The sequence below is a fragment of the Quercus lobata genome, chromosome 4 (genome assembly GCF_001633185.2).
Source record: "Quercus lobata isolate SW786 chromosome 4, ValleyOak3.0 Primary Assembly, whole genome shotgun sequence".
Taxonomy (NCBI): Eukaryota; Viridiplantae; Streptophyta; class Magnoliopsida; order Fagales; family Fagaceae; genus Quercus; species Quercus lobata.
The window spans coordinates 55,028,852-55,054,116 of NC_044907.1; the positions used below are offsets into that span (position 1 = coordinate 55,028,852).

General features: G+C 33.7%; 1 protein-coding gene across 1 annotated transcript; it reads right to left on the minus strand.

The window, feature by feature from the left end:
- Positions 1–7,078: 7,078 nt before the first annotated feature.
- LOC115987294 (CAAX prenyl protease 1 homolog) lies at positions 7,079–18,586 on the minus strand. Its single transcript, XM_031110818.1, has 14 exons — positions 18,442–18,586; positions 17,117–17,264; positions 16,604–16,688; positions 16,425–16,520; positions 15,875–15,940; positions 15,596–15,694; positions 15,304–15,417; positions 15,090–15,200; positions 13,589–13,651; positions 10,967–11,059; positions 9,489–9,602; positions 8,725–8,796; positions 8,561–8,626; positions 7,079–7,425 (listed from the first exon to the last, which is right to left on the minus strand). The coding sequence occupies exons 1-14, from the start codon at positions 18,470–18,472 to the stop codon at positions 7,309–7,311; spliced, it is 1,275 nt and encodes a 424-aa protein (XP_030966678.1). The 5' UTR covers positions 18,473–18,586; the 3' UTR covers positions 7,079–7,308.
- Positions 18,587–25,265: the final 6,679 nt, after the last annotated feature.

Here is a 25,265-nt window from a genome sequence, read left to right on the forward strand (position 1 = left end):
TTCTCTTTTTAGTGGCTCCACTCAACTATCAGTAATTTTAATCTAGCCCCTAGGTAGCCCCTTCCAGAATCTGACTACAAAGTCGCAACTCATTTGATCTCATACTCAATGAGCTACGCTCGATTAATCAGGGTGGTGATTAGCTTTGATACCAAATGTTACAACCAATAAGTAGAACTCACCCTTGAAAACTGACTTGTAAGGGAAGGGTGCCCAAGAGCTTATAAACACATGGTTGAGCTTATTCTTAATCCATGTGGGACACTAGGATTATAACAGATATCATGATATACCATGAAGAACAAGATTTTTAAATTATTAATTCTGTATTATACAAAATGTTAGACCGTTGTTTTATTAGATTTGACTTGATTTATAGTTAATGTTATTTTTCTTAATATTTATTAGAAAATGTTAACGGATGCTCTTAAAATAATTGTTAATAAACTATTTTTGAAAAGTTTTTATAGGAAAAAAAAAACAATTATTGGGGAATGTTTTGCCAATATAGTTAATGGTTTGACTTGTTAACAAACCATTTTAATGTTTTGCCAGCTTTTTCTATTTCCTATAAAAGTAGTTTCAAAATTTTTCAAAAATGAATTGTTAACTATTGCCCTAAGGACACTCATTAACATGACCTATAACGACCAAGTCACAATGGCAACAATGTATCTCTCTGGGGATGCAAAGCTATGGTGGCGGACGCTATATGAGGACGTGCTGGAGGGCTGTTATTTATTTATACAAAGATACTGATAAAGTAATTTGATATTAGGTTTATAAATCTAATGGTATTTTCGGATAATATAAATCATTTCTATAAGATTCCTAAGAATAAACCAAATATGGGAATTTCATATCACTGAAATCTTATTAAATCCCTAACCAAACTAAACATAAGAATTATGGGGAGTGGAAGAGTCTCCATCCAAGCCTTAAGTCCAAGAAGTAACTAGGTTGCGGGGAACGAATTGGGCCCAGCCTATATAATGGAAGGAAGGCCTAGGGGACAAGGGGTTGTGAAAGAAAGGAAGTTATACCATCCTAAGTACTACGGAAGAAGAGAGTGATGCAGGAAAGTCGTTCCCGTGGAGATAGTAAGGAACTAGCCTTACCCGAGGAATGGTGCACAAATGATCCACGTATGGATTCCAAGAGATGCCTGGAACCATTGGAAACTTCCAGAACAAGCAAGAAGGTTGAAGATTTTTGCCTCCGCATTAATGATGGGGTTTTTACCTAACCTCTGCTGCATTGAATGCATATAAGACAGCCTGAACAATATAAACAACTCCCAAAAGTCAGAGTTCCAGGATAAGGGTGGGGAAGAAACCGATAAAGTAAAGGAAAATATCCCTGAGAATCTGGTTGGCAACAAGATAGTTGTATAGATAAAAGCAAGGAATGTCATTATAAAAGGGGGGAGAGAGGCAAATGAAAGGGAGATCTAGGTGAAAGGAAAAAAAAAAAAAAAAAAAGAGAAAGGGGAACAATCTAAAAGAAAAAGATAGAGAGAAAGTGTGTGTAACACCACAGGAACGAAAGAATTTCCTATTGTAACATTTGAGTAGAAATTGAAACACATGTGGCCAAAGAAATCGACTGCTTGAGTTTCCCATTGTGGTGTGTTTATTCCCTATTGTTACTTATAATTAGTTGTGTGAGACATTATAGTGGTGATCCGTGGAGACCTCGAGGACCAATTTTTGTCCGCTCACAAGAATAATTACATTTTCAAGCTTTTAGATTCTCAAGCATTACATTTCCAAGAATCTTGATGCCAAAGGGTAATGTGGATTCCCCAAACCAAATGCCACCTTAAGTTTAAATCTCACTTATACCAAAAAAATCAATTGGTGTCTTTGTCTAATAATAAAGAATAATTATTAGCAACCATATATTTGAATTTTGTTGGATAATCTTTTTGCTTCCTGTTCTTGGCCTTCGATTCTATGGATTTTTGTATAGATAATATCAAGCTCTAGCTTGATCCCTCTCATATTTGGTGTTCTCCCTATCTCAGGCCTTCCCTTCCTTTTAGTATGTGTTCACCTCTCTTTTATAAAATGGCTTTCTAGCATAGATCTATTTGTACTAATATTTAGGCAAAGTTTGTAACCATCTACACCAAAAACTAATTAATATATTGGCATAATAATAATAATAAACAATCATCTATAATCATGTATTTTAAATTTAATTAAAATTTTTAAAATACAATACTTAAAGAATTGTATCTAAATTTTATTGTCTATATTTTAACGGTACCCGCATAAGGACGACCTTATGGTATACTTGTTTTTTAATCGTGTAAATTTATGCATTGTATTTTATTTGTATCTATGCACGAGGACATTAATTCTATTGTTTCTAGATAATTTATGGATCATGCTAACGAGTGCCCTTATAGTATTGGTTAACAATTCATTTTAAGAAAGTTTTGACACCACTTTTATAGGAAATGAAAAAAGTTGTCAAAATATTAATTGCTTTTTTTTTTCCTATAAAAACTTTATTTAAATGGATTATTAATCAATGCCCTAAAGGTATTCGTTAGCATTTCCCATAATTTATTAGTTAACAAAAAATATCACTTCTACATTCAGTCAACAACACTATCACAACTTCTTATGAAATTGATCATTGATGCAATACCTTGTTATGAGTATGACTTTCCATGAGCATTCTCATTAAAGGTGGGATAAATGCTAAAAGTTATTTTTAGCAACAAAACCACTAAAAAAGCCCCTATATCAATGGTGCTAAATTTCAAATTTTTTAGCACCTTGCTACAGTAGGATGTTATTACTAACACTCTATCGTAGCAAGTTGCTACTCATTTTTTATTATTTTTTAGCACTTAGTGTCATGAGTTTTAATGAAGTGGTAAAAAAAATAGAAGTTTTTATATTAAGTGTATTGTAAAGTGATATGTTAAATGTTATAAAGTTGATTTTTAGATACTAAATACTATATTTTTTTTAAACTCATGATGATGAGATTGCTATAAATCTATTAAGATATGTGCTATTTGAGTCACCTAAAAATATTCTATCTAACAGTCTTTCTTGGTACTGTATTGAATATGACACCATGACTTTCCATACTAAATTGAGAATTGTGAAATGTATAGGTGAGATTTTTCCAAAGTAATGAGGATTTTCCCCCTTTTTTTTATGTTAAGCGTGAACTCTCTTCCACGGTATTAAATAGTACCCATGTTGTTATTTTAAAATACACAAGTATTCATGCACCATGTTACTTTATTTCTCATATCATAGATGTCTTATCACTAAAACACAATTAATTTATTCTCTAAGAACATCCACAACAATAGGGCTAAAAATTTAGTAATTTAGCTCCACCAAAAGTTACTTTATCTATTTTACCTACACAGATACTGCAGTAGTGGATCTATTTTAGCTTTCAACACAATAAAATAATATATTCCCTACAATAAAATAATATATCTCACTACCCAAAAAAACATCTATAGCACCAACCACAACCACAACCACTTCTACCATCAGCCACACCCACAACCACCACCACCACCAGTCCATAACAGGAAAAAAAAAACCCAAAATCTCCAATCTTTTTCCTCAACCCAGACCAAACAAAATCACCAATCACAAACAAAATAAAAAATCATCAATCACAGAGCTGGGCTTCGATGAGGAGGACAGTGTCGGTGTGGGTTTGATTGGCGGAAGAGAAGTGAGTCTAAGGCGATCGACGACATGGGTTTGAGACGATCAGCGGCTTGGGACGGCTGGGTCAGGCCGGCGGCGGTGAATGAGGAAGCTTAAGAGAGTGACGGTGAGAGAGTTTTGAGAGCGGCTTGAGATGGCTGGGTCAGGCCGGCGGCGATGAATGAGGGAGCTTGAGAGAGTGATGATGAGAGAGGAGAGTGACTGAGAGAGGATGAGAGCTTGAGAGAGTTTTGAGAGAGGATGAGAGCTTCAGTGACTGAGGGAGAGAGAGGCATGGAGTGACTGAGAGAGAGAACACTTTTTATTATTTTAATCCGACTGGGAGTAAAAAATTATTTTTTTTGTTTAGCTCTTAGCTACAGTGCACATCTATCTATAGATGTGCACTGTAGCAATGGAGTTAAAAAAAAAATAAGTTTGGCTCCACTGTTGCATGGTTCTTTTTGGTGTTTTGGTGGAGCTAAAATAGCTATATAGCTATTTAGCTCCATTGCTGCAAGTGCTCTAGGAAATCATAAATAATTTATTATGTGTTTGAAAGAAAAAAAAAATTATAGGTATTTAAGTGACATTGTTCTGATTATGATTGTGAAATCAAACACCATCGTGTTTAGGGGGAAAAACATTAGTACACAAATTTATTTGATTCATGTAGAATTTGTAGAGTGGGGTCTTAGTTAAAGTGCACAATTCTTTAAAGAAAAATTATAAATATTTTTTAGAAAAAGAAAAGAGAACTTAAAAATAACAAGGTTGATTTACATTGTGAATTTGAGCTCCTAAATTTTTAAATCGAGTAATCAACTTCTAACTTCACTTCAAATTGCAAATAATCATTACATTCTTAATTTTTTTTTAGCAAATTGAAGAGAATTTATCAAATAACCCCTCAACCCATTACAACTAATCTAAATTTCACTTTAACCCCTAAACATTGAAAATTGAAAACCATGAATATCTTCAATTTGATGAAAATTATTGTAATTTTAAATAAAATTAAAAGGTTGATTTCTTAGGTTTAAAATTTACGAATACATTGTAAATTCTTTAATATAGCTTTTTGTAACTGTTAGGGAATTTATTTTTTTTTCCAAATTTGCAGTGAACTTATGTGCCTTGAGCACAATGTTAGAGCTTAATCATGAATATTGTAGTGGCTTGAAGCAGTTTTCTATGGACACACACTTGTCCAAATACTTTGATACAAGTCACACAATTTGCATATTTGCTAAGGTATAATTAAATTATGGGTCACATTAATGAGTATCTTTAGAAAAATTATTAATAAATCATATTAAAAAAGTTTTAACAATATTTTCATGGGAAATATAAAAAGTTGTCAAAAAAAATTTATTACTCTACCATTTTTTCATAAAATGTTTCTAAAAATAATTTTAAAACAATGTCTTAAAGGCATCCGTTAACATTTCTGTCAAATTGTATCATTTGCATATAAATCTATCACTTATCATGCGTTTTAAGTTATGTGAAAGTGTGTAGTACTAGACATATTGAGCTCAGAGTTCAGACTGATCGAAATTGTTTGGACTTTGGACCTAATTTTAACGTTTATGGTGGTAATGTAGGTCCAAAAGATGACCATTTGAAGATAAGACCCGTGTAGATTTATGTAGGACACCACAAGACATTCTTGATATCAGACGGTTATAGTAAGTAATTCATACGTAGAATGAAATTTCTAGGGAGGTTCCAAAACAAAAGCATGGTGATTGATTGAATTGAATTCAAACCCCCGTGATTACTTGAAGTCGGACCCCATTTAACACTCTGGGGGTAATCACGGGAAGGACGATTTGCTAAAATTGACTTTCTAAAAATGCTTGCAACTCTGTCACTCGCTAGTGCATGTTGCAATGCAAGTTGCTAAATTGTAAATGGCTAACTTTTATAATAATAATAATAATAATGCATTTTAGATTCCAGACAAGTTAAAAGATAACATAAAGTTGTTGGTGTAAGAAAAAAACACCAATAGTGGAAAGCCTTCTAGGAAATGGCAGAGAACATTATAGATTATGGAATTTTATAAAGATTTTGTTGTTTTATTATGTTAATGTGACGGTTGGTCTTTCGTAAAGATTGGGGCAACCAGGGTGAATTATGAGAGACGTGATAAACCTAAGTTTCTGCTCTCTTTCTTGTCAATTGTATATTGTAATGATATTTGGACTTGAACTTTATAAATGGGATTGCGCTTTAAGCATTCCCATTCACTTTTAATTACGTCACTAGATAAGACTAAGCTTGCTTGTGGATTAAGATTATTTGGCTAAAATCAGCAGAGGATTACCCCTTTTTACAACTTTATTTTTTTGAGATTCTTGCAATAATGCATCACTTTTATAGCTTTCATTTGGTACTTGGAAGAAAATGAGTTTGGTGGGAAAGGTCATGATAACAGGTACTAAGTAGGTTACGAATAATTTAGATCTTCTGCGTTTGATTTGAGGGGAAAAAAATACAAAGACATACCTTGTTTAGTTGAAAGAAATAGAGGGAAGGTAAGGAAAATGAGTCACGGACCATTTCCTTTCCTTTCCTTTCCTTTCCTCCCAAATTAGGAAAAAAAAAAGCAAAAATAAGAGAGAAGAGAGTGAGGGATAGGATCTCAAAATTTTTTCCTTTCCTCCCTTGAGAACCAAACACTCCAAATCACATCACATCACTTCCTTTCTTGTTTCCTTTGTTCTTCCTCCTTCCTGTCCCTCCATTTTGCCAAGCATAACAATGCACTTATCTTTTTAGCATTCATATGAATTCCACACACAAATTCAAGATTTTTTTGCTCCCCCCCCCCCCCCCTCTCTCTCTCTCTCTCTCTCTCTCTCTCTCTCTTTGTGGATCAAATCAAGACAAAACAAATATTTCTAAATATATATCAGAGATCCAGTTGAAATTTGAAACGGGCCTCATTTGTCAAGTAATACCAGTAAGGCAAAAATATAAATTAGCTCCATTCTCAAGATGTACTTTTTTTTGTTTTTTGAGAACCTTCTCAAGATGAACCTAAGATGCCAAAATGGAACCTAAGATATTACTAGCTTTTTTAGAGGTCTAAACTTTAGTTGACCATAAATCAGACATCAAAAGATTATTCCATATTTCCATTTCACAACTACTTATTTAGCGTACTTTTTTTTAAACTTCTTTTTTGAAACCCTTATTTAAGGTACTTTCATATGGTAAGAGTTGGATGTGATTACATCATTCGTTTCCTAATTTAACTCTAAGCTTCTTAAAGGAATAAAATACTTAAAATTACGAAATAGGAAAACAGAAATTAGCATTTAGCTTAAAAAAAAAAAACACACACACACACACACACACAATTTCTATATATGAAAACTCAGAAACTCTCTTTTTTTGTTGGGAGAGGGGGGAGGGGGGGTTTGAATCCTAAAAATAGTTGTTTCTCAAGATTTGGGGGGAAGGGGTAGCTAATTTCTTTAGGGTAGGGAGCATCCAGTAGAACATGAATCACAAAACACCGGGTCCCTGTAATATAAGTATGCAATCTGGAACAATTCTTAAAGCTCAAAGTACCGTGCTTATGATTCAAAGGTTTCCAACATCAGTCTTCTTTCTTATCTTGTTCATCAAGTGCAGCCAATCTTTCAACAAGGGGAGGATGTGAATAGTGATAAGCTGAGTACCAAGGATCAGTATTCATAGCTGACAAATTTTCTTCCTGAAACACAATATATCTCTATTCAGTGATCAGTAAAGCTTTTTTTTTTTTTTTTTTTTTTTAAGGGGAAAAATCATGCAAATGGTTTTTCCCAACAGGGTAATAGTGTAACACAAAACTAATTCGATTCATAGACAATTCTTGGCATGGACACAGGCAGTCAACTGAATATTTAATACCCCCACAGCCCCACTGTTTGACGTCCAAATATATAATAATACTACGGAGATTTATATACATCTGCTGGCAGAGATTCTATATATTGTCTAATAGGAAGTGCAATTCTTATTTTACAAATGACAAATCAATGCAGGCAGCCAAATCAATTACTGGGATAACAGTCTGTCTATATTTTCTGAGTGGTCACTAAGCAGAAATTCAGAAACTCATACGAAAAAATAGATGACATGACAAGAACTAAAATTGAAGAAATTAACAATAATCTTGTCTAAATTTTTGGAGTCAATGATGGTTTTGTCTTGACACGAATGATAAAAAAACGTAAGAGGAAAGAAAATACAGGGAGAATGGAATGAAGGAAACAAGAGAATAATATTTTCTATTGTAAGTGTGTTTAGTAGAAGGAATAGAGAGGTGAAGAGAATAAAAAGTATATCTTGAATTTAATTCCCCTATCATATCCTTGTATTGAATTATTTTTAAGAAATATAAATAACACTGTCAAACCACCTATACACACATTTTATCTTTATTTTGAAAAAATTAAAAATGGTGGGCCCAAATAAAAAATAACCATCACTCTTTTTTTTTTTTCCTTTCCTTCCACTAGTCTACTCTACCTAATAAGAGAATATATCAATATATCATTCTGATTTCTTTCCATCCTGCTCCCATCATATCACTTTCCTCTCTACCAAACACACTTGCCCAAATGGGGGCACCTCCTCTAGTAAAAGTAAGGTGGAGGGTGAGAGGTGGTAGGTTCAAAAATCACCAGGTGTCTATAACTTACCAATTAAAAAATTAATAGTAAAAAAAAAAAAAAAAAATCATTTAGAATTAAAGTTGCAAATTAACTGTCAAAAATGTCTCATGATCATAGGGGTAGAACCCCACTGTTTCAGAGCAACAGGAAAAATATAGGACAGATAAAAGGGAGGGAAGACAATGGAACCTGCAGTTTCACAAGACCAGCTCGAAGTGAAGAAGAATAACCAAGCTTCTTAGCAAAGCCATCAGCCTAGACAGAACAAAATACAATAAATAGGATTAATTTCCAAATGAGAGAAGGAAGAGGCAAAAAATTACCAAGTAGCCTGCACAGTAAAGATAGATCACCTGAAACTCAAAAGATCGGCTCACAAGATTTAGAGCAAAGCTTACTAGGTGCTGGAGAGGTATTACCGTGTGCTGCAATCGACAAAGCCAGGTGAACATAGATTAATACTGCTTATTTTTCTCCTTACAAAACCTATATATATATATATATATATTTGAAATTACAATTTCATTATGAGCTTCAAGCAAGGGCAGAAGGTGGTGTATATTTAGAAACTAGAAAATTTAAATAACATAAGCTCATTGGGTCTGTTATCACTCCAAGCCAGCTAATTGGAATAACTAAATATGAATATTTATATGCTAAACCCCTTTGTTTTCACCATGTAAATCACAAGAACAAGCATGGTTTGTACTCGAGTCTATTTGAAAACATCCTGCAATTATTTTATTTATTTTTTTAAAAAAATGCAACTCTAAAGGTAAAAGAGTCCACTGCCAAAAGACATGCCAGAGTGTCAGAAAAGGATATTAATAAGAAAGTTCATTGGAATGTTAAAAAAAAAAAAAGTCATAAATTTACTTGCTATCCTTTAAATGTCATGATGATGCATTGATCAAAGATAGAGGTGCAGAAATAACAAACATGTACTGCAAACATTTCATATATAAAGATCAAAGTAGTAGATCTGAAGTGCCATAACTTAACATGCTATCTGCATAGAAGAGAAGTCGCAACAGCCAACAGCCCATACTCATTATTAAACTACAAAAATGGCACATGCCAGTCTTCAAATCAACCTATTGTTTTCATAAATCAATACCTGGAATATGATGAGACCAATGAGCACAGGCTGTGTATCAAACCCAAAACTTCGAAACAAATCACTTGAGTTTCTTACAAGGGTATATCCTCCAAATTGCAGAAATGTAAGAATCTGGATTAAAGTAGAACAAAATGTGAGATAAAGGACTTCCTCAAGGTAACAAAGTTTAATGTAATTAGTTATTTAGAAAGTGAAAAGTATTATTTCAGAATACATGCATGTTTTTGTGTGCATGCTTGTGTGTGTCTCAGTGTCTGTGGAGGGGGAATGGTATCTTCAATTTGCACCTGGTGTAACCTTTGGTTAATGTTACACTACCCAGAACCTCCTTATTGGCTAAGCATTGTCAAATCCATCATTTACATGTTTTCCCATATCCGTCATGCTGGTCAAATATATTTTTTACAGGTAAATAGTGGGCAAGAGAGTAGTTGGGGTTTGAACCACAGACATGGGGCACCACAAAGGATGCCATTACCACTAGGCTATATATGTGAGTGTGTGTGTGTGCGCTATGTATGGGAACTAGCGCCTAAATTTGTAAATGGGTTAAAAGTGAATAAGAAGTGTGATAATGACTATAAATTTTGGACCACCCATATAAGAATTTAAAGTTATTTATGCAGAGAGGTAGAAGCTGAAGTGTTAGGGAGAAAACATGTGATCAAACAGTGGGACTCAATATATTAATCTAAAATAAAATTACACCATACCTAACCCAAAATGAATGTGGATATAGTATATGGCACAACTAACACCTAAACTTGGAAAGAGGTTAGAAGTAAACAAAAAAGAGTGACAATAACTCCAAATTCTTCAGTCCCACAACTAGATGATGCCTAACAATTGGAGCAATGCGAAGAGCCTATGTATCAACTAGGAAAAAAATAAAAATAAAAATAAAAGGCACCAATTTCCCATGGAAACCTCATTTTCTCAGTAATATTTTAAAATCATGGCTTCAAGGGCTCAATTTCAGATCTCAGAAATGGATTCCTAGAAATGAGCTCAAACAAAGGTCTAATATCATCTCAAGGGAAGGCTGTTAAGGAAAAAAAGACTTCAAAAGGAACTTGGCATAAGCAAAAAATAACAATAAAATATTGTAAGGAATAAAATAAACAGATTATCAAGAAGAAATAAGTCTAACAATTATTCAAGCCTCATAAACACTCATGTAAAAACAACGGATTATGTTTTGTAAAAACTGTTACAATGATCCCCAAAAAAGGGTGCTAAACAGAAAGCCAGAAACAACAAGACCAGGCAAACAAAAAGAACTAAGGCCCCTGTGTGAAAGTTGAATGATTGACAATCAAAGTTCCTTTTTCTTTTAAGTAATGCTAACTTACAGACTCTTCAATACCTCAGCACTACCCTATGCCATGATGTGTATTGGATTACAGAGTGCTAGGAACTAGCAATAAAAACAGGTTTTAAAATTTTAGTTCACAAAACTAAAAATAAGAGCATACCTGCACAGCAATAAATGAGTACATCGTATGGTTAAGTTTCCAATGCCCCAACTCATGAGCAATAACAGCTACAATTTCCTCATCATTTTTGCACTGAAACAAAAAAAAAAAAAGGTGGATGTAACCTTTTCACATATAACCAGACAACATTAAAAATAGTTACTAGAAGAGGGAAGACACTGCAAGCATAAAGCACAGAGTGCAGACATGCCATGCAGATATCATAATTGATTGACTAATTGACAGCTGGGGTGTAGTTTCCTATTTTCCCCTTCTATAATATTTATTTCAAGGAGGAGGTTTTGCTGATGGTATAGCGCATAAGATCAATATAAGTCAATGCTAAATCTGTTGAATAATGTGTACCAGAACAATTCAGCACAAAAAAATGAAAATGAAAATGACAATAAAGGATAGAACCCAAGACTCATCACCTAGACTTGCTTTGACTCAGCACCAAGTGAAGGAAAACCACTAGAAATCAACACTTGGGGTTGGTTGGAGTTGGCACCAAACCATGGAGACAATTTCAATGAAAATCCACATTCATCAAAATAATTACCCTATGATAGGAGTACCATATCTAATTATATAGGAGGTACTAAACCCTAATCTCAAAACTTATTAAAGAGTTATCAACCCCAATCTCAAAACTAATTAATAGCTTTTAACCTCAAAACTATGACTTTTTGAAAGAGACCATCCATATCAACTTATCGTCATCCTCTGGTAGATTTAGGAAAATATAAATAATAAAAGTAGCAAACCAAAGATTCTAACTCAATCTTTTACCGGTCCTAAATAATGGGTTTCAAGAAGATAATCATTAGAGTATTCATAAATTCTACCATTACTGCATCTCTATTTGATGGAATCAAAACACGTATCTTGAGCAGGTGTCACCAAAACAAAGATTGTGCTAGAATCAAGTTCTAGTTCCCTCTCCTACTTTGAACCTAATTAGAAAAATGTTATCCACCTCTAATATGTTCCCATAAGCTCACACCGTAAGTACTCAACATAAAAAAAACCACCCTCCCCTAAGTCTCAGACTTTTTATCTGTCACCCTCTCCTTCACAAAATGCCATAACTACTTCCCACGCAGGCCTGGTTAAATGACAGCAACTTCCAAACCCCATACCTACGATATGTACTAGTAATCTGTCTGCCAATATATTACATGAAACTTAAATTTCAAATCAATACCACCCCATAAAAAGTCATTCTAGAGCTTTTTTCAATCTGTTGTCTTTAATAACAAGCATCCAAAACAATGATAAATAGTATGGAGGGAGACTCGATAACATACTCTTAATTAATATAAGACTTCCACCTTATGATAAATAAAGTTTCATCCAGCTTGCCACTCTCTTTTGCACCCTCTCGATTACTACATTCCACATAGCCCTTGACTTAAAAGGAGAACCTAAGGGTAAACTCAGATACTTCAAGGGAAAATATGACACTCCTGCATCCAAGAATTCCAGCTAATTCCACCACCTCACCACTATGCACTAACTTAGATTTGCCCAAATTGATCTTTAATGCTGAAACAGCTAAAAAGTAGAATGGTAGAATACATCTCAAAACCCAAATACGATTTGAGTTCACTCCACAAAAAGAAGACGAGAAATCATGAAAGGCTCAACAGTATTACCCAAAACAAAGCCCTCGATAACATTTTGTTTAAAGTCTCCATAAATAATAACAAAAAGAAGTGGAGAAAGAGGATCCCCCTATCACAACCCCCCCAGAAATTCCAAAGAAACCACTTGTATCAATTACCAAAGCCAAAAATTGAACTATTGAAAAACAAAACAAAATCCAGCTTTGTTTCTCCCCTTAATCCACACCATGAAGATATCATAATTGAATGGCAGCTGAGGCGTTAGTTTCCTAATTTTCCCTACTATAATACGTTTTAAAGATAAAAGCTTTTGTTGATAGTTTAATTTGTTAGATCAACAAAAGTCATTGCTGAATATGTTGGTGTGTGTGCGCGCGCGCGCGCGTGAAATCAAGTAGATAATCACATTTATGCATCTCACTTAATCCATTTGTGAAGCACAATATAGCAACATCACAATTTAAATTAGATATTTTCATAATTAAAAAGAGCTGAAGAAAAACTATGTTGATAAATAACCACATTTTGCAAGAGAACAGACCACTGAATGCATCTAAGAGCCATGGTACATTTGTGTGTGCAAGTGATGGTGCTTCCTTTCACCAGGACAGAAGTATAAGGTCAGATATGGTTACTAAAGGATCATAAGATTAGAAAATAGCAGTCAAACCAAATTCGAATAGTAAATTTATCATAAAAGCATGGCAGCCAGTGATCAAATAAAATCACTGGAAAATATGTTTAATATATAGATAGTAGAAACAGAGGCAAGTTTCCATCCACTTGAAATGAAGAAACTTATGAAGAAATAATAACAAAGAAAGAAGAGAGAGAAGTAGATCATCTGATTGGTTCAAGAAGCAATGGATTCTTTTAGCAATTTGTATATATTAAAAGAGAGATTTGTAAATTGCCTAGTTCTAAAAGAAAAAGACTAGCAATTCAAGACAAAAAGGATAAACGAAGCACATAGGACATGGAGCAACTAAAATACCTGCTGAATCAATGTGTCATAAAGAACAATTCGCTTGTTTTTGAAGAATCCATACATATAGGCCTGCATCATGTTTGATAAGACGAATCAGCCAACAGCATATATCACCATTCAGCAGGGGAAACAAAAGGCAAAAATCATACACGAGCATTATAAGTGTATTCAAAAAGTAAACAAGATAATCTTATTCACCATCCTTATAAAAGTTGTCACAACTTGAGAAAATAAAAATGTAACTGCCCTCGTACCATTACAACATCAATGTTTTTTTTTTATAAGTCCATTACAACATCAATATTACATGATTGCTGTAAATATCTCAGCCATATTCCCACTATACCATACTAAACCTATGTCCTGTGGGGTTTCAGGAGATCTACCATGCAATATCTTAGGGTAAAAGCCCCAGGACTTCAATTTTCCCAATCAAAGTAGTGTCTCCAGCCCTGCAGGTGTAGATTGCATAATTATTCTTATACATGAAGGGCATTACCCAGTGTTAGTCCAGCCTAACTAATATAGTAGGGAAGTGATATTGTATGTATGATGTATCTATTGCATGCCATGGATGTCTCACATTATGTGGGGTCCACAGGTGTGTGGTCCCCCACCAGCTGTGAGACATCAATTGCATGCAACAGATACATAAGAGAGTTTTTCAATCTTAGGAAGTGCAAATTAAGATACAGTCCAAACTTTCAACATTTTTTAACAAAGTGGCAGCTCTAAATACTTAAACCATATATTTACCTATGGCAACTAAAGATGGTTTGGAATTACTTCTTTGCTTATTTAGGCAAAAGTACAGTTGTACATAGAAAAAAATGAAGCTTTTAAAGGTTTGTGTGTAAGCAAATAAGCTACATAAAAAAGCTAGTCCAAAAGCACAATAACATTTATAGCCCCCATATAACATTCCACATTATAAAAATATACTTTGGAAAAACCTTGAACAACTAAGCTAACATGAATAATTTCCTAGAAAAAATATAGAGAAACTCCATTGTATGCATATTCCTTTATGTCACCCAGTCTCCAGATCTTGACTGTGATCAACTCAACTCCAGAGATTCTCAATACACAGTTCCTTCAACCCTTACTACATTGGTCCTTTTTTTTTTTTTTTTTACAACTTTCATTCCAGTCACTAAGTTAACAAGTTAATTCAAGTATTGAAAAAAAAAAAAATATATATATATATATATATATGAATGGTAATAAGAAGCACACATACAAAATAATGATCCCATTCTGCCAAATGTACATATAACTTTTTTGCAGTAGTTGATTAAAACACATGAAAAGTATGAAAACATTGCATTTTATAAATGGTGACCAGTGAAAAAGCAACTCTAGTACATATTACTGAAAAGAGTATTTATAAGAAAAGTATCCATATATTATAAATTTACATTAATCAGTAAGTGATAAAACATAAAAGATATAGTGCAACAAAAGATATAGGTGAAGACCCAAAAGATGTACAAGATTTAAATCTCACATTGCTATGACTTGACCTTGTGGATCCATCAACAACAAACAACTTCTTCAATGGAAACTTGAGGGAGGAAGCAAGCTCTTCAATTTTGTGCCTGAGCACCCCTTCTGGGAGCTATTTGTTGCAGCATAGCCAAGGAAACAAAGATCATCAAACAAAACATAACATAGGAATGATTGGATTTATTCGGATAATGACAAAAATCTGCATTACTCACAGGGGTGAATTTGTTGAATAATGGGGCTATTAGAATAGGGTAGACTGTCATCATCACAATGGACAGAACAAACATAAATCCCCAAAGATAGATTGCTAGGTAAGGACCTCCTTTCTGCATACACCAGATAAAATCACCTTAGTGAGGCCAGAATTGCATGTACAGACCAGAGGTTATTGTAAGATCTCTAGATTCTAGAACAAGTAATAGTCAAATCAAGTTAATCAACTGCTACTAAAATTTTCAAATAACTAGTGGTTTTTGAATTCTAGTTATTGGCACATGAACTTACCTGTACTATGAAAATGATAGCAGAAACAATAGGTGGGCCAAGTATAACAGCAAGGCAAATTCCTTTGAATAAGTCCCTAAAGAATAACCATATTGTTTGCTGTAAAATATATGATAATAATGTTAGGAAGCAGAAAAGAAGTGGCATAAAAGGCTAAATGAAACAAAGAAAAGTTTCATACCAGTACCAGAAATGAAAAATATTTCCAAAATACAGAATCACGAAACCAGGAAATAACAAGAGACAAAAACAATAAGGAGATATGAAAAGAATACAAACTTTGTTGAAACCATGGCGGGCCTCAATCACAAAAGTTGAGTACAGAGAAAATGGCAAATCAGTAATCTGCATAACCATTCCAAAACAAACTCTCAGTACCAAGTGACAGAAATATAGTAAAAGCACATAACTTCATGGTGGTGCAACTTATAGAAGCTCATGACTTTGTCATCCATCTGCCACCCCAATTAATTAACCATATTGAAATGATAAAGAAGCATGACATGTAGAGGCGATTTCTGGAAATGTTCACAGCCAGCAAAAACCTTACACGCCACTTTTCTGATCTGTCCCTCTAGTAAAAGACAAATGATAATAGACCTTCCAAATCAAGGTCCATGAACAAAATGTTAAGATAATTTAGCAACATGATCACAAGAAAAGTAAATTAAAAATATAATATTTATCTGTTCAGCATCAGATTATGCTTGATAGAGCTAAACATATCATGACATTTTCAAATGCACTACATACATACACTCAAGTGGAGTTTTTTAATCCACAATAATGTCACATACTCATCTATGTTCTAGAGTAGGGAGAAGCTCACCTGTGACCAAATCATAACACCAGCCAAAAATGCAAGGGTGTGTAGTATCTCATTCTCTGCATTGAGGCCAACTAGCACCACAAATTCCCCCGATTTCTGCAGTCACAATGAAATGTTATACAATAATTACACCACAGCAAGGCTGAGGCATAGAATAACACAAAAATCTAAAAACTCACCTTCCAAAACCAAGGTAAAACTCCATAGAACAAAATTGCAGAGTCCATCAGTATGGTCACAAACTCATGAACAAAATGGAAGTGGCTGAAAGTAAAAATATTGCAATAGGGGAATAGCTATATCAGCATAGTATCTAGTCTTTTTAAGTGAAGTAACATAAATATATTACCAAAATGAGACAATCAAGTACAAAAGAAGTGTACAAGAAAGTCACATAAATAATTACAATTTGAAATTGAGACAATAGGGAAAATCATAAGATGTAGAAGATGAAGCACTATGAACAGCCAGCTTTCAATCATCCAGCCTCTCGGAGAGGAATAATTAACTTAAAACTGTATGCTCTATAATCTAACCTCTCAAAAATCCAACTGTTATGATCCTTCCACATGGTCCATACCCCATATAAGGGAGACAGGAATGGTATCATTATCTAAAAGCATGTCAAATGGAACTATGGAAGCCTGATGATAGAATACTACCATACAACAATCTAGAGAATTAATACAAACCTTTTATCAAGACTATAAGCTCGAGATTTCTCAAATTTCTCTTGGCTGATCAATCCTTCCAAAGGTTTTGGGAGGGTTGGCAGTTTGAGGGCAGCATGCTGTCGCTTATCCAAATAAGTTTCAAAGATATACATTAATATCATGAAACCTGAGAAAACATTAAGAGAAAGGGGGCAAAAGTTAACAGAAAAATTAACCACTTAATGCTGGGGAATGGGGTGAGGTCAATTCCAAAGAAACATGAAAAACAACAACCAAATTACAATGTAACCGAGAAAACAAAGTAATAATAGTGATAAAGAAATGATAGTAAAAACTGTAATTAATCTCATAAAGTCGCAATTCATCCCATATCTCAAGGCAATGACCTCTAATGAGCTTGCAGCCTGATAAACCTTAAACCATGAATAGCCTTTAACCAACTCTCTTTATCCAAGTTCATAACTCCAAAGTCCAATCAATGTGCTACCCTTCAATCTTCAAAAAGCCCAAGGTTACCACCACGCACTCTTGGCATAAGTACAAAGTTTTTGTGGGGTGGAAGGGCAAGGGCCAGAGTTCAAGTATATACACTTAGATTAGGCTAAAGTAGAATTTCTATATTGTATCTAAAAAATGCCCAAAGTTTTTAATTATCTATCTAATTGTCATTAATAGTCTAAGAAGCCACAAAAACATTAACATATTGGAACTTCTTCTAAACTTGCTTTTCTTAAACCATTCATTATCATTAATTGCCACAAAATCTTGGAGACTAAAAAGGAAAATTAACTTCAAATCCTAGTTATTCAATTTTTCAGCCAACAAATCATGTAAAACTCACTCTCAATACACCCAGTAGTTGTATCAGACCGCGCCCATTGGGTAAAACATGCAAAAACTTATCCATTTACCAAATCTAAAATAATAACCACACCATTTTTAGCATAAAAAATTAATAATAATAATAATAACAACCACTCCATTACATTCAAATTTACCATCTTCACATACATTTTCTCAGCACCCCAAGGCTCAAGCTGAGATTGCCCAATACAAGTAAACCCAGAATTTGAAACAATAAGGGTTTGCAAAATAAATGTCAACAACAACAAAAACCCTCTGAAATTATATCTGAAAAATGAAACATATTTGTGTTCATATAATTTGCACAGAGAACATTTAAAAGAAACCAAATACTAATAAACTACCGCAAATGAAAGACTTGAAAATCAACAAATAAGTTAAAAACCTAAAATCAAATCCCTAACTGAACGAATTATTATAAAACGTATAGAGAGAACGGAAAAAAGGATCATGAACATGGAGAAGGAGAGATAGAGTACCAACGACAGCTTCCATATACGGAAACGCCATGACTGACTTCTAAGGTTCAGGGTTCAGAGTCTGAGAGAGGGCGAGGGCGAAAGCGAGAGCGAGGAAGGCTTTCCTTTTACGGAACCGTGTTTGCTGAATATAGGGGATTGGGAACCGACTCATTTGTGGGCATTTTAGACTTTGTCTGGATGGAAAATGTTGAAAAAGTTGGTGGATAAAAAAGTTTTTTTATAATAAAAAATAATAATTAAATGAGATTATAAAAAAGAAAATGTAGTTCAAATAAATTTACTGTCATATACTTGTCATATTAAAAAAATAGTAATAGTTTATAAGAAAAAATATTCATTTAAAAAAATCTTTATAAAAAATAAAAACAAAAACCATTTATAAACACAAATTTTAGTAGATGGGGGTAGATGAGTAATTTCCCTTTAAGCCCCTCAATTCCCATATTTTCTTCCCAAATTAAAGAGATTCCAAAATCACCCCAAATTGTGAGCTTGGAGGGAAAACTCTTACAACTCCTTTTATTTTAAAGTAAAATAACGGAAAATATTTTACATGTAAAACATTTTCAATAAAAATATTTTTAGGTATTTGGTATGATAAGTAAATTTTTTCAAACAAACTACTAAAATCGATAGCTCAACACCAAAGACGTTAATGCGAGAGGTCCAACAACCGGATCGCCACCAGTCAACAAAATGATGTCTTCGGTTACCAAACCTTCGACACTGGTTGCAATGCGGCATCTCTAGCCACCAAACCACTGACATCGATCGTCGGTGTAGCATCTTCAACCATCGAATTACCAACACTGGTCACTAGAGTGGAGTCACAACCACTAGTACAAGTTGTGAGGCGAAGTCACTAAACACCAAATCACCATCATCGATCATGGAGTGGAGTCACCAACACTGGACTACTGTCACTACTCATAGAGCGTTGTTTGTAGCCACCAAACTGGTGACCTAGCGACCAGATAGGAGAGGGAAAGCCACTATGTTTTTTTGGAAAATGTTTAAACAAATTTTCAAATGTAAATCATTTTATAACTTTTTATATAAAGGATTTTACAATTAAGGGAAAATATTTTACAAATTTGACTATATTTACTTGCAAACAAACACCTGAAATGGGAAAAAAATTTCAAAATATATTTTACTTCAAAACAAACAAAATTCCACCATTTTCTCTCATATTTTCCCCCTTAACCAAACACCATCCCATAACATTTTCTCCCCACTCTTCTCTCCCCCAATAATCACCCCAACCAAACAGACCCTTAAAATTGATGATGTGCAATACAACCCCTAAAATTCAAATTAATAACTAAGGATGGTAAAAAATGCTCATCTTGTTTCACCCATTCTACTTTACATTAGGGTTTTTTCACCCCATGGATAGATGTGTGTATATATATATATATATATTAATTATTTAATATATATATATATATATGATATACATGTCATTTATTATTTATTTTGGTCATTTTTTAGGTTATGAGGGCATTTTTGTCATTTTTAGGTTTTAGGGGTATTTCTGTAAATTTAGATTTTAGGGCTATTTCAGTAATTTTCTAGGTTTTAGAGGTATTTTGGTAATTTTTAGGTTTTGGGGGTATTTTGATAATTTTTTAGGTTTCGGAGTATTTTGATAATTTTTTAGATTTTGGGGTATTTTGGTCATTTTTTTGGTTTTGGGGTATTTCGATCATTTTTTAGATTTTGAGGCTATTTCGTTAATTTTCTAGGTTTCAAAGGTATTTGGTAATTTTTAGGTTTCAGGGGTGTTTCGATAATTTTTTTAGGTTTCAGGGTCTTTTGGTCATTTTTTAGGTTTTAGAGGTATTTTGGTAAGCTAATGTTGTGGTAGATGCTCTTAGTAAAAAGCCTTCAAGTTTTTTAGTTGCTTTGCTAAGCACTCAAAAGGATATTATTCTTGATCTTGAAATGATGGAGATTGAGGTTGGTATGGATCATTCTAAAGCCTACTTGGCTAGTTTAAGTGTTTAACCAACTTTGGTAGAAAAAATTAAATTGTCACAGGCCAATGACTCACATTTAAAGAAAACCATGGACGAGGTGCAAAGTGGAAAGAAATCTGAATTTTCTATCTCTGAGGATGGTGTTTTGAGATTTGGGAGTAGATTTTATGTGCCAAAAGATCCATTGATTAAAAATGAGATTCTAGAGAAAGCGCACTATTCCCCATATACAATACATCCGGGTAGCACAAAGATGTACCATGATCTTTGTGAAAACTTTTGGTAGAATAATATGAAAAAAGAGATTACTCACTTTGTAAAGCAGTGACTTGCCAGCAAGTTAAGGTGTTGCACCAATGACCCTTAGGTTGTTGCAACTACTTCCTATTCCCCAATGGAAGTAGGAGAAATTACTATGGATTTTGTTTTAGGATTGCTGAGATCTCCTAAAGGTCACGATGCTATTTGGGTGATTGTTGATAGAATGAAAAATCAGCTCATTTTCTCCCTATTCGGGTGAACTACTCCCCTGATCAATTAGCTCAACTCTATGTTGATGAGATTGTGAGACTTCATGGTGTACCCGCTTCTATTGTTTCTGACAGAGATCCAAGGTTTACTTCTCTTTTTTGGGTGGTGTGTAAAAGGCCTTGGGTACTAAATTGGATTTTAGTATAACTTTCCATCCTTAAACAAATGGACTGTCTAGAAGAACTATTTAAACTCTAGAAGATATGTTGAGAGCATGTGTTTTGGATTTTAAGGGGATTTGGGCTAGTCACTTACCTTTGGTGGAGTTTGCTTATAATAATAGTTACCATTCAAGTATTAGAGCAGCACCTTATGAGGCTTTGTACGGAAGAAAGTGTAGATCCCCAATTTGTTGGGATGAGTTTGGAAAACAAAAAATCTTAGAGCTAGAAATTATTCAAGTGAAAAGGTAAATCTAATTCATGATTGACTACGAGCAACCCAAAGTAGACAGGAGAGGTATTATGTCATTAAAAGGAAGGATTTAGAACTTGAAATTGGAGATAAAGTTTTCCTACAAGTTGCACCAATAAAAGGAGTAATGAGATTTGGCAAAAAGGGTACGTGAAGCCCTAGGTTTGTAGGGCCTTTTGAGATCTTGGAGAGGGTAAGCAAAGTTGCATATAGAATTGCCCTACCACTGGCCCTATCATGAATTCATAATGTTTTCTGAGTCTATGTTAAGGAAATACATTCCTGAACCTTATTGAGCTATGAGCCTCTTCAGATTAGAGATAATTTGTCATATGAAGAAATTTTGGTAGAGATTTTGGATCGAAAAGAACAGGTGCTCCGCAATAGAACAAAATCTTGGGTAAAGGTGCTTGGCAAGAATCATTCAGTGAAAAAGGCATCTTGGGAGCATGAGGATAATATGTTGTCAAGATACCCAAACTTTTTTCAAGATCAAGATACGTAAAATTTCAAGGACGAAATATTTATAAGAGAGGAAGAATGTAACGCCCCAAGTTAAAAAAAAATAAATAAATAAAAATTAAAAAAAGAAGAAGAAGAAGAAGAAGAAAAGGAAGTAAGGTTTGAATTTATTAGATCCCATGTGCTCCCATCTGCCCCCCTATCCCGCACCACACATCTCACAAATATCCCTCACCCTCTTGGCCGGTTATCACTCCTTTGCTTCTCTTTTCTTTTTTATTTTCTCTCAACACAACACAAACACTCCTCTCACACTCTTCCACCAATACTACTCCTCAACACCATATCCAACATCATTTTTCCAATAAGATCACTAGAAAACTTTTTAGGAATCTCTAAGGCACCTTCACCTCTTTTGATTTAAGGTAAGACTCCTAATCTTTTGGTGGGCTTATATGCTTTTGCTAGAGGCTTTCTTTGTCTAAACTTTGATAATGATACCCATGTGATTTATGAGCTTTAGAAGTGATATTCAAGTGTTTGTATGTATAGTTTTTGTCTTGGTGGATTTATTTGATGAGTGGATTTATAGTTTTTACAATGATGGCTATCTAAATGGTGAAGATTTGGGGGTTTTGGCTTTTTTAATGTGAAATAAATAGTAAATATAATTTTTATTGATTATTCGGAGCTAGTTAAAAATTCAAATTGTTTGTCTTGGAGAATATGATGATTTTGGTGTCATGGGTCTTTTGATTTATGAGTATAATGGGAGATAATGGGAGAAAATACCTATTAAGTGTTGCGATTTTGATGTTAGAGAAAATACCTTGAATGATTTATGAGTATAATGGGAGTCTATGCCTTGTAATTAATTTGTTGAGAAACTTTGGAAGTGAAATACATTATTGGTGAAGTTAAATACTAGGCTTACCTAATTAATTGCTTATTTGAAAATTCCTAAATTGTAGCTAGACGCAACTTCAAGTTTTATACTTATCGTGATATGTTTGCTTGGTATTGTTTAAGTTCTAGTTAATCTCCTTTGGAGCTTGGAGAATTAGGTTTTTGCAGGTTGCGAGGTAAGTAGCTTTTTAATAGGATTTTTGGAAAATAACCATATTGCATAAACGTTGTTTTTGGGTCACACATTTTGGAAAATTATTTGTGGAACTATGTTTTCTTAAAAAGTGTTGTGTTGTGACCCTACTATATATGATTATACATGAAAAGTGTATCATATTTGGTAATGCATATGTGGAAATGCATGAATTGTTGATATGGAAAATATAAGCATCTTTGATTCAATCTTTGATTAGGAATTCATGGATTTTATGGTATATTGGAAAATTTAAAGGTACTTATCTTGTCTTGTATTATTTGGGAAATTGATAGAAAATCTTGTTGACAATATATGAATTTGGAAACCTCACAAACTTTATGGAAGTTTTTGTTATTTAAGATTTTCCTGAAACTACCTAAATATAAACTATGTATTTGAAAGTACATGTAACTTGTGAGAATTACATTATTTTTACTCTATGTCATGTGTGATTTCCTGGTAATCACCCGATTTGGTTTCTGTAGTCTTTATGACAACAAAATCAGATCTAGGTTTGTGTCTTTTCACTTTGGATGACGCATTCTTCCCTACTACCCATTGGATGAAGAGGTTCATTGATTGTGTATGGGTGAGGTTGTTGCCCATAGGGCCAAGAGACTACATACTAGAGTGGACAATATCATGCTAATTGTGAATGGGTAGATCCAATGACCGGTCTATGTGGTCGTGTGATATATTTGTGATAAATTACTTTATGTTAGATATTATGGCTTTAGAATTATATTGTTGGTGCTCACAGATTAAAATATATATAGTTTCATAGTATTTATTTTGAGAAGTTTTGTGTTTCAATACTTAATCATTCTTGTCATATTATTATTGAAAATGATCTTGCAGTACTCAGTTAGAAATCTCCCAAACTAAAACATGTTTTGTAAATTGTTCATCATCATGAAACTTGCTTTCCCCACCTTCATTAATTATGCTACTTACTGGGGTTTAGCTCATCCCACCTCTAATAGTTTTTCAGATCAATTAGCTATACATTGGGTATGGAGCTTACTTTATTTGGTGGTAATTGGAGTACTATGTTAAATTGGGAGACTTTTGCTATAAATGGTTGGTGACTCAATCTTGCTATATTCAACGAGGCTGTAATCAATATTATTGGAGGTTGGGCACTAGAGGTTTGTTAGCCCTAGGTGTGGTAGGCCCATATTTGATGTTGAGATTGTCTATTCTTGATAAAATTATGACCATGTGTAATCCATTTGGAGTTTTGTAATATATTCATGTATCATATGGAGACACATGATTTTTAGTTATTGTTTATAAATGTGGTACAGAGTTCTGACTTATAAAGTGGAGATTTTAGTTTATATATTCTTATCATGTGGAAAAGAAAAGAAATGAAAAATCTCCTACAGTTTCTCTCTTGATGGTTCTTTTCTCATGCTTTGGACCATTTTGGGTTTGGGACGTGACATCCCATCTTTTCAAGTGTCTTGCTTTGGTCTCTATCACCTTGTATATCCTTTCCATAAGTGCAGCATCAATTGGAGAGGCCATTTCTTCTTGAGGTATGATGTCAACCTTAGTCAAACATCTTCCATTGCTTTGTCAAATCCAAGTTGCAGTGGAAATGTGCTTACTTTGTCTTGGTGTTGCAATGGTGCCTAAAAAGAAGTTCATTTTTCATTGAGTCCATGTCCCAATCAAAAGCTCTTGTTATTTAGGTGTTCTTAGAAAGTCTTTATGTTCATTTTAATGAAGGTCCAATTACAAAGTCGCTTTCTTCCCTCTCATGAGCCTTACCCCCTTGTTTCATAGGGCTTGGTCCATTTGCAAAAAATGCTCTCATCTTACATTCATAGGCTTTCATTAGAATGTGCTTATAGATTTTTAACCCTTTGTCTCAAATATAAGCCAATAATGTATTCATCACCTTTGGGCTCTTTATTCTTCATTCATTAACAATTCTTCTTTTTATAAAGCAGCCTTCTAGCTAGAATATATTATGGCCTTCCTTTCAAGGCCCATGAGTCTTACATATGTCAATACTATATTTTGTCTCGCTCTAAATTTCATTAATTGGAATTAAAGATTTGGAGGACTTAAAGACCATAAAATTCTTTTCAAATTGATTGTTTTTTGTTACAAAAATCATTCTTGAATTTGGCGAGTTATTAAAAAAATGTGAAACATATCTTCTTGAATCTTTCAAGAAAAAAGTGTATTTGTGCCTTCTTAGATTTGGATATGTGCTAGAAAGACATTTTAATTCTTAAAAATATTTGATTTTTCATTGAACGCATGTCATTCTTTGAAAATTCATTTAGTTTGCCATTTTATTGGGCATATCAAAATTA

Excerpts from the sequence above, each read along its gene's own strand:
- LOC115987294 (XM_031110818.1), bottom strand. The coding sequence starts at position 18,472 with ATGGCGTTTCCGTATATGGAAGCTGTCGTTG. Across the intron at positions 15,941-16,424 it reads GTGTTATGATTTGGTCACAG|ATTACTGATTTGCCATTTTC; the intron begins GTGAGCTTCTCC and ends ATGGTTATGCAG. Across the intron at positions 15,695-15,874 it reads CCCGCCATGGTTTCAACAAA|CAAACAATATGGTTATTCTT; the intron begins GTTTGTATTCTT and ends TATATTTTACAG.